The sequence below is a fragment of the Petaurus breviceps genome, unplaced genomic scaffold, assembly GCF_028583685.1.
Source record: "Petaurus breviceps papuanus isolate PSGF00001 unplaced genomic scaffold, PetGlider_PUasm1.0 91133, whole genome shotgun sequence".
In the NCBI taxonomy this organism is placed as follows: Eukaryota; Metazoa; Chordata; class Mammalia; order Diprotodontia; family Petauridae; genus Petaurus; species Petaurus breviceps.
This window is the reverse complement of record NW_027187419.1, coordinates 8,468,544-8,479,220: the sequence shown is the minus strand read 5'-3', so window position 1 is coordinate 8,479,220 and position 10,677 is coordinate 8,468,544. Positions and strand designations below refer to the sequence as shown.

The 10,677-nt window shown below is 36.2% G+C and overlaps 1 protein-coding gene across 1 annotated transcript; it reads right to left on the bottom strand.

The window, feature by feature from the left end:
• Positions 1–7,839: 7,839 nt before the first annotated feature.
• On the bottom strand, positions 7,840–10,677 carry BTG4 (BTG anti-proliferation factor 4). The gene is made up of 4 exons (XM_069079757.1): positions 10,484–10,677; positions 9,793–9,930; positions 8,480–8,678; positions 7,840–8,344 (listed from the first exon to the last, which is right to left on the bottom strand). The coding sequence occupies exons 1-4, from the start codon at positions 10,654–10,656 to the stop codon at positions 8,144–8,146; spliced, it is 711 nt and encodes a 236-aa protein (XP_068935858.1). The 5' UTR covers positions 10,657–10,677; the 3' UTR covers positions 7,840–8,143.

Below are 10,677 nucleotides of genomic sequence, written 5' to 3'. Positions count from 1 at the left end.
ACCTTAAGAAGCAGATAAGAAAAGTGGAGGAAAAATTGGGAAGGGAAATGAGAACTATGCAAGAAAATTACGAAATGAGAGTTGACAGCCTGACTGAGGAAAATAATACCTTAAAAAATAGACTAACTCAAATGGCAAAAGAGGCTCAAAAAGGCAATGAGGAGAAGAATGCCTTAAAAAGCCGAATTTGCCAGATGGAAAAAGAATCTCAAAAGCTCAATGAGGAAAATCATTGCTTCAGAATTAGATTGAAGCAAATGGAAGCTAATGACTTAATGAGAAATCAAGATGCTGTTAAACAGATCCAAACAGATGAAAGAATAGAAGGCAATGTGAAATATCTCACTGGAAAAACCACTGACCTGGAAAATAGATCCAGGAGAGATAATTTAAAAATTATTGGACTACCTGAAAGCCATGAACAAAGTAAGAACCTAGAAAGTATCCTCCAGGAAGTTCTCAAATAAAACTGCCCTGATGTTTTAGATCCAGAGGGCAAAATCAAGGTTGAAAGAATCCACCGATCACCTCCTGAAAAAGATCCCCAAAAGAAAACTCCTAGGAATATTACAGCCAGGTTCTGGAATTCCCAGATTAAGGAGAGAATATTACAAGCAGCCAGGAAGAAACAATTTGAATATTGTGGAAACACAATCAGGATAACCCAGGATCTAGCAGCTTCTACACTGAGGGATCGAAGGACCTGGAATATGATATTCCGGAGGTCAAAGGAAGCTGGGATTATAACCAAGAGTCACCTACCCAGCAAAACTGAGTATCATGTTTCAGGGGAAAATATGGTCATTCAGTGGAATAGAGGACTTTCAAGCATTCTTGCTGAAAAAAAAACAGAGTTGAATAGAAAATTTGACATTCAGATACAAGAAGCAAGAGAAACATGAGAAGGTAAAGAGGGAAAAAAAATCATAAGGAACTTATCAAAGTTGAACTATTAACATTCCTACATGGAAAAACAATAATTGTAACTTATGAAACTTTTCTCAGTAGTTGAAGGGAATAGAAATATATATATATATATGTTTATATATGAGGGTATATGGGCATATGAATACATATGTGAATGTGTGTATATATGTTTACAGGTATACATAGATAGAGGGCACAGGACCAATTTAACAGGAAGGGACAATACTTAAAAGGTGAAATTAAGAGGTGAGAGAGGAATATAATGAGAGGAGATGGGGAGAGAGAGAATGGGGTAAACTATCTCATATAGAAGAGGCAAGGGAAAATGGTTACAATGGAGGGGAAGAATAGGAAGGCAAAAGGGAATGAGTCAACCTTATTCCCACTGAATTTTGCTTGAGGAGGGAATGAAATACACACTAAAAAGGGTATCTCACCCTCCAGGAGAGTAGGGGGGAAGGGGATGAGAGGGGGGGATGATGGAAGGGAGGGCAGGTTGGGGGGGAGGGAAGTTGGAAGCACCCACTTTTGAAAATGATGGGATCAAAGTAGAGAATAGAACAAGTGGATGGTGGGATAGGAGGAAGGGAAATATTGTCAGTCTTTTACAATATATCTACTATGTTATTGTTTTGCATTAGCCACACATGTACAACCTATACTGAACTGCTTATCTTCACAAATAGAATATTGAAGAGGCATGGATAGACAAAAATTGTTCTGAAAATGATCTTAGGGTTTTAGTGGACTGAAATCATCAATGTGATTTGGCAGTTTAAAAATCTAATTCATTAAGAAATGGATAGCTTCCAGGAATAGGGAGGTGATAGTCCCACTGTACCCTGTCCTCCAACAGCATGTGGACCACTCTATTCAGTTCTGGGCAACTTTTACAACTTTAGCCCAAAAGAATGTTGAAATAAATGAAGAAAATTGTGATGCTTGAGTCCATTGTTAAGATAAAGTGATAGAGTTCTATTGTGAAATCTTGGTATTCATGGAACACAGAAGTAAGCAAACTGATGTAAAGCTATTCTATACTTAGTTTTGAAAGGATGGAACAACTTGCCTGTTTATGTAACATTTCCAGACTCAAATTCTCAGTATTATCCTCAGCTCCCCACTCTTTATTTACCCCACATATCCAATACATTGCCACATCTTGTTATTTCTCTCTTTACAACATTCCTCATATATATATATATATATATATATATATATATATATATATATATCCCTTTCTTTACACTCACCCAGCCACTACCCTAGTTCAAAGCCTTCATCACCTCTCACCTTGACTATTTCAATTGGCTTCTAATTTCTTCCTGCCTCAAGTCTCTCCTCATGGCAATCCATTTTCCACTCAGTTGCCAACATGATTTTCCTAATGTATGAGTCTGAGAAGGTTCAGGATCAAATATAAAGTTCTTTAGCATTTAAAGTTCTTCACAATCTGGCTCCTTCCTACCTTTCCACTCTTCTTACACTTTACTCACCCCTTCACACACTTTTTGATTCTGCCATACTGGCCTACTTACTCGCTGTTTCTCACAGATAACACTTCATTTCCCATATCTGTGCCTTTGCACTGGCAATTCCCCTCTGATGGAATGCTTTCCATCCTAACTTTTGCTTCATAATTTCCCTGGCTCCCTTCAAAATTTAGTTTAAATATTACCTTCTGCAGTATTCCTTTCCCAGACCACCCCCCCGCAAATGCTAGTGTCACACACCTTCTTTGTCTTCCCAGTGCTTATCACAGTGATTGGCCATAGTGTTTAATAAATGCTTGTTGGTTAGTTGACTATCATCACTTCATAATACACAAGGGGCAAAAGCAGATGAAAAGAAAATCAACTTGAAAAGAATTTGGTTGAGATCTAGCCATGCTGAATCAAATCAGTATCATTGCATCAGATTCTCCTAAAAGCATTTATAGATAAAATAGGAAAGACAGTAAACAAATGGGAAATTGGAACCCATCTTTTAGCACTTTTACAGTGATCTATTCTCACGAGCAATGATAGTGGAATGACCATACTTAGACTCTAACATCTTTGTAATGAATATAGGAAGTAGTAAATGCACTTAAAGATCAAGTCAGGAAGAATGAAAAAAACCTAACTAAATCCACACAGAAGAAATGCATCCTAGAGTATTAATGACTTTGAAGACATTCAAAAACTAATTCTCAAGATTTTGAAAAGAGATTTTTTTAATAGAAAATATCTCAGATTGTGTGCTTTTACTCAAAAAAGGAAGGCAAGAAGACTCTAGCAACTACAGACCCACATACTTGCTCTCTCATTTCCATATGATCTATAAGAATAGTCTATACATACATTTAGGATATTCTCAACAAAAACATGAGAAGAAACCAGAAAGTCTTTTGCAGATAATTTAACCATATCTTTCTGGTCACACAACTAAAGAGGTATAGAGATGATTAAAAAACATCCACAGTGGCATTTTAATAAACCAGTAGAGGAAATACCTTGAAGGTTCTCCTTATACAAAGTATCTCCCACATATATGTCAAAATCATACAATACTATGACAGATATAACCAAATAGATAACTTTTGTTAAACAATCTGCTGAGTATTGATTGAGGTTACACAGTGAGCAAATGTCTGAGGTAAGATTTGAATCTGGATCTTCCTGATTCTAATCCAGTTCCAGGGGACACAGCAAGGTCAGATGACCAGATGGATAGTACAGGACCTTGAGTCAGCAACACCTAGATTTAAATAGTGCCTCAGACATTTATTAGCTGTGAGACCCTGGGGAAGGAATCTTTTAACCTTTCTGGGGCCATTTTTTTTATCTTTGTATGGTACATGGAATATATAAGGGGATGGGCCTATACCTGGTCATTTCCAATGGATCACAGGTGGTCTGACCCCTTGCTCAAGGACTTGTGCTTTGAGATAATGTAGCAATTACATACTTGTCATTGTGACTGTGGGATTGTGTCAAAGATGATTGGCAATGAAGCCAGGAAGAACCACCTACTCAGGACTATAAGAGGAACTGAGGAAAAACAACCTCCTCTCTTCCTCTCTTTTCTGCATATTGTTTGAGACTCTGCCAGCTCTCCTTTGGCTTCCCAACAGGGAAAAGGGATTTGGCTTTTTTGGAGGAGGATGGTTCCCTTCTTCTCCACCTTTCCAAAGCAGCTATGGAAACTATATACAAATGGGAGCTAAAATATGTGCTTATTTGAGACTGGTCTTCAAGTCCCTAGTCACCTCTTCTGCTTAACAAACAAACAAAAACAAATAGTTGTTTCTGACCTTAGAAAATTCCTCACAAGTTCAAAAATTCAAGAGTTCTGGAATCAGGGGCTTGCTGTCAGAGGGAAGTGATTCCTACACCTGTAGCACTTTTCAGAGGAAAAAAAGTACAACCACCAGGAGGAGGCTTCATCTAAATGGCTAAATAAAGCCCAAGACACAGCCTAGCTCGTCAAAAGATTCAGACTTGTAAGTTAGATGGGCAGTACGGGTCAGTAAAGTGAAAATATATGTTCAGTAGTCCCACATAATGTTTCATGTTTCAAGTATTTGCTAATGTGTGCTTATGAGTCTGGTACTTTAGGAATTTATTTTGTAGTATAGGAAATAAATAGTTGTGCTATACCTGACATCTACCATCTTTTAGTACCTTTTAAAGGAAACCCTGGAAATGAGCCATACAGAAACTTCAAAGTACTTTCCAAGATATTCAAGTAAAGAAGTAGAATGAGATAGGGTTTTTTAAAAAAAAAAGCCCCACTCCCTTCTTTGCAGTCAGACTTTCCCAGGAATGAACTAGGATCTGTTTAAGCCCAGAGCTAAAGCTCCTTTGTGAAAATGAACACTTCCTCCTGGACTACAGGTGACAATTAAATAGGGACAATATTGGCACTTACTTCACACGATTGTGAGGATCATATGAAATAGTACATGCAAATTGCTTTGTGCATGTTAAAGTACAATAAATATGATCTATTATTTACTTAAGATATGCTGCATTAAAATTCAAACAAAATATGCATTCTCTATTGATAGCAAGGTTCTGCAAATGTTTTCTCCTTTCAAATGACATAAAACTAACCACATCACACCCTAGAACACTATGTGGTCCCTTAATGAAATCTACAGCAGTAAAAAACAGATTGGCTTTGTTATCCATTTTGCATTTTTAATCTTTTTTTTTAGACTATACTATGACAAGCAACTGGACAACCCTATCAAAAAAGACCATCAATATGTATTTCTTGAATATCTGGGGGAAGATAATACAATAACCTAAGTCTAGAATTGAGAAGGAAGACTAGAATCATTAAAAATACTATGTGATTTTCTAAATACATAGGATAGCAGATTGACAACTACGAAAAAGGCAATCTCTTTAATACTATTATTCCCCTTGATGCAGTGTTCCAGAGTTTGTAGGAATATAACAGGATCTCAAAAAACCCTAAAATTATAAATAACCCAATAGTCATCACAAAGATGGTAGCAACAGCATGGTGGTTTTGAATAAGTTATATAGCATATTATCAACAACTTTCAGGTTATTGGCATCAAAAACAACAATCAAGGAATGTATAACCAGAAAAAGAGTTGATTTAGATGTCTAATAAGAATAGCAGATGTTAATAGAGAACATTATCATTGGAAACTTAAAAAAATTTAAAAGGGAGGGGCAGATGGTAGAAGTATTCTTTAGGACACTGAGTATTTGTTAAAGATCTTCTATAATGGATTTATGAAAAAAAGCATGAACAAGAACAATTCAGGTTGAAAGGACATAAAGGAAGTTTATTATTAACATTGGAAGCAGAGTATCAACATGGATGAAATCACAGATGTTCCAAAGTACCTAGAAAGCTAAATTTAAACCATTCTTGCCCTGTCAGAGATGGGGAAAAGTTGGTTTCTCCTTACATATCATTATGTATATGACCAGTTATATGTGAGAAAACAAATTATTTTATAATTCAGGAGGAGATATACATATTTAGTGATTCAAATCTTGCATGTAGTGGGAGTCACCAATGTAATTTTTAAAGAGGAAATAGATATTTGGCCAGCCTGCTGATTTCCAAGTATAGGAATTTGTGATGAGCCTAAGGAACAGAGATAATCTATATCAAGCAAAATAAGTTCCTTTGCAATAAGGATGAGATTGCCAAATCTTTTATTTCCTCAATGAGGAAATGATATTCCTACAAATGCTTGAAGTGCATAAAAGCACCAAAACACGTAGCCTATTTTGACTTGAACCCCAAGGTGGTGGAGAAAGGGGAGTGGTATAAAGAGAAATTCCAAGGTTAGGAAGGGTGGTTGGGATATAGGATATGATCAAAACTGTGTTTTAGGATTCATGTTGTATTAGGTGGGGTAATGTGACTAGAAAAATTAGCCTCAAAAGGTTAACTTGTCTTCTCCTCTAGTCCACTTTATGCCACCCCCCCCCCTTTAAAACCATCCTTTGCTCTGTTCAGGTTAGTTCATGCTCAGAAGTGTTCCCTAGCCCCAACCTTTCCCCCCTCCAAATAACAATTTCGAATAAAGTAAAAAATCTTTAAGATCTTTAATATTCAAAGTTCTAGGCAAAAAAAAAAAAGCTAGATCTTGAACCAGTGTTAGAAATGAAAAGAAGGAAAGAAAATTCAAGGAGATTAGGGAGAAAAAAAAACAAGTCTTTGTGACTAGTTATGTAATGCTAAGACAAAAAGTGACTAAGTTATTGATTACTCTTAAGTGCCATGAATAGTGATACCAGCCAATAGAAAATGGGAATTCAGGAGTAAAACTTTATTACTGGTAGAAAATTGGCTCAATTTTTGAACTTGTTAGTGTACTAGGCTATTGGGAATGTGCTTCTAGAGCTTAGAAGATCTCAGGACTTTATAGAAAAAGATGATAATTGACAAAGAAATAATCATTAAAATTGTCTATAGAAAAGCAAAGAGGAACATGCATAGGACTTCAATAAATGGTTATATTTAAGGAGTAGGAAGAGAAAATAAAAACAGGGGGAAATAATCAAAAGTGAAAGAGATCTAGGATTATAGTGTTCCAAAAGTTAAGGGAAAAGAATTGAATTGGATCATAGATCTAGAGCCAGAAGGGACCCTATTAGAGGACATCAAATCCAACTCCCTCATTGTACAGATAAAAAAACTGAGGCACAGAATGGTTAAGTGATCAATGTCAAATATTGCGGGCAAATCAAGATGTACTTTTTAAAAAATCAATTTAAAGATTAGGATATCATTAGTAATCATCAAAAGACCAGTTCTAACATAGTAGTAAAAAATATAAGCCAGGTTAAGTCTGGCTTTGAAATATATTGGCTATGTGACCTAGGCAAGTTGCAACTGCAGTGCCTCATAAACCTCTTAGGTTATAAACTGCAGTTACATGTCTGCAATGAAATTATTGGTCCAGATTAGGCCCATCCACCATAAAGAGGAGAGAACCAAAGAGTCTTCTAGAAATCTAAATATGAGAGCAAGAAAAAGACAAAATGATAATCTGAGGGGTATGAGGGTTTAGGGAAGCATGTTTATAAGCAGAAGAGTGGTCTGGCATCTTTTTCTCTCATCCTCAGATTAAGACCTCAGAGGAGGCAGCTTGAGTAAAAGGTTTAATAATAGGGAAAATGCTTCTTCATAACAAGAGGAAGTAGGTGAAGTTAGGGGAATTTATAGTAGAGAAGAATGGAACTATGGCTATTCATTTTAGATTGGCACAGCATGCACATCAAAAAGTCACATATTTCTAGAGTGCTGGTGAGAACAAGTTGTTAAAAGGGCTGATCTCATGGAATCTGACAAGTAAAATCAGATGGGGAAAAAAATGGACTGTGTCAGGATAAGGGAGAATCAAAGTGAAGCAGACACTGGTGTTAAAAACATAGTGAAGTTTATTTGTTACTTTTTATAATCAGTAGAATCTTATAAATTAGTAATTTCATTATATTACCTTTTTGAGTACATCCATTACACATAAAACTTCATTTAAAAGTGAAACATTATAATTATAGCTAAGAATCGAGTCTCAATACAGGTGAGAAGATCACCATCAAGTACCTTGGCCCCAAGTGAGGTTCTTTTTTCTATTCCAGGTGTTTCTCAACTTCAGACTCATTTTAAGTTAGGAAACAAGAAAGCTGCTCTTGTGAACTCTAATCCCACAGCGAGATCAGTTGAATTGTATACTTTAGCTACTTTGTCGATTTGTGTTGACCCAGTGGTACCTATCCACTCGGGGTCCTGGAAACACAGCAGCAGGCCTGTAGCACTTGTGGATCTTGTATGGGACATAAAAGGTACTTCCTGGGAGGTCGGGGCGCCCATCAGTCATATTCTTTTTACGGGAATATTGGAACCAAGTTTGGAGGGGCTGCTTGAAATACTCAACCTGAGAAAGAATGCAAAGACTCAGCATTCTAGCAACAGACCAATCAGGTCTTGGAACTAAGCACAAACTCATTAACTGGGACATGAGTACAAATAAAACATCCCTCCCATCCAGAGCAGTTTAGTTATATCTTACCTGATAAATGCTTTTTGGATTTCTGACTTTAGGAATTACTTGAGGCTCTCTGCCACATGTATCCTCATCAGAGGAAGTGCCAGAATAGTAGTCAGATGTGACTTTACTGACAGCATGACTGATCTGTTGAGATATTTCCCATTCTTCTTGCCTGCCTTTAAAACAAGCAACTATAAATGGACTATTTTTCTCACCATACCTAAATAGAAAATGGAAACAAAGCTTTGAGACAAGAACTTAAATTAAGGTTCTCTCTATTTCTAAAAACTACAATTATGAACCCCTCACCTCTTTCTCTGTCTTTCTAAGCAAACTCAAGCATTTTCTGGGGGGCAGAGTGAAAGGGAGTCTCCTTTATTATTTGAAGAAAGTCTGATTTAAAGGATAGACACAAAAATGAACAGGTAAAAGTATGTTATTGGGGGTACTCTCTGACTCAAAGACTATTGTAATATTACAAATAATAATAGGAGACTTTAAGTGAAACTAACCTTCCCCCCACCCCTTAATTGGGGATTTTAAAAAAAGTATATTTACTTTTGGTTCATCTAGTAGATCAAGTTGTTTATATATATTTATATATATAAACATATAAATATATATTTATATATACATATATATACATACATTTTGCTCTTTGGAGGGGGGAAGGTAAGGCAATTGGGATTAAGTGACTTACCCAAGTTCACCCAGCTAGTAAGTGTTAAGTGTCTGAGGCCAGATTTGAATTCAGGTCCTCCTGACTCCAGGGTTGGTGCTCTATTCACTGAGCCACCTAGCTGCCCCAAAATTGTTGTTTTTTTTTTATATAGAATGCCTTTATGATAATGCCTTCAGTATTTACTTGAAGGTCATATCCCAAAGTAGAACATAATAACGAGATGCTAAGTTTAATTATATCCTTGACTTCCCCCCCTATCTTCCCCAAACCAATAGAAACCTGTTCAGAGTAAAGACACTGACTTATAAGGGTTTAATCTAAAATTTCAAAGAGTGACATGACAGTTCAACCAAAATGTCCAATCCCACTTCCTTTTGAACTTTAAAAGCATACAAAATACTAAAGGAAAATAAATAATCAAAATAATTTTTGTATTAAGAAAAACCAGCATTAAGAATGTAATAGAAGCCTACATCTGGTCTTTAAAGGCATAATGGTCTTAATATCTTGATAGTTATAATACCTGAATGATACCTTGATCAAGGGAAGAAAGAGTCTTGATCTTTCTGGAGCTACCTTCCATGAAGCCTACTTCAAAAGGTGACTAAAAGTTATAAGGTATGCATCACTCATTTCTGGGTAGAGCACTCACCTGCAGCATACTTCAAAGGGATCTACCCATATGGTCATCTCCTTTGGAAGACCCAGGTGAAAAAAATTCACATTACTTTCAGCACATGCCCTCTCCAGAATGGGATCTTTTTTCTGTTGTTTATTTATCCTGATACACCTAATGTTGAGAAGAGGCAAAAATAAAGGCAAAACTACTTATCTTTTTGCAAAGATATCTAGGTCATGAGAATATTACATTTTCTTTCTTTTTTATGGCTAGGGAATGGAGCAACTTGTGAAAGGGAAGGCTCTGTTAGAGAACCTTTTTTTTCCCCACAGCTGACAAAAATATAGTCTCCTTTATTATATGTTTTTCCTTAGAGACCCAGAACCTAAGCTTTTATAAATTCTAATGAATACTATGTGTTTTGCTGTAAGTACACATTAAAGTTCCCTCTTCAACAAGTTATCCCTCCAACCTATCTTATATTGAGCACAGGAGTATGCTAGAGCCAGCTCTGATTGGCTAGTAAGAACTAATCGTTAAACTGTACATTCTTCCCTTGCCCCAGTATTCAAATATTTGACCCCATTATATGCAAATAACAAAAATAATAAAGTGTAAGAGAAGAGATGAGGAGAAATTCAGAGTCTTCCATCTGAGTCCTTTCCTAGCATAGTTATTTGTTATTTTACTTTGTCATACAGTAAAATACATACATAGGCCTCACCTGAAAGCCTGTCCTTTGGAAGGAATGTCTGGGTACCAGTGTGTCCTGTATTTCTCAAATAGTATTGCCATCAGTTTAGCTGCAAATTCTTCTATTTGTTGCTTACTCAACTTATCAGATTTTTTCACCAATCTTGTGATGAAGAAAATTGTTGTGGCAATTTCATCTTTCATCTTTAAAAAAGGAGATCTAAA

Coding starts and splice junctions, on each gene's coding strand:
- BTG4 (XM_069079757.1), bottom strand. CDS start 10,656: ATGAAAGATGAAATTGCCACAACAATTTTCTTCATCACAAGATTGGTG. Junction 9,931..10,483: donor TCCAAAGGACAGGCTTTCAG/GTGAGGCCTATG, acceptor TCTCAACATTAG/GTGTATCAGGATAAATAAAC. Junction 8,345..8,479: donor ATCCAAAAAGCATTTATCAG/GTAAGATATAAC, acceptor ATTCTTTCTCAG/GTTGAGTATTTCAAGCAGCC.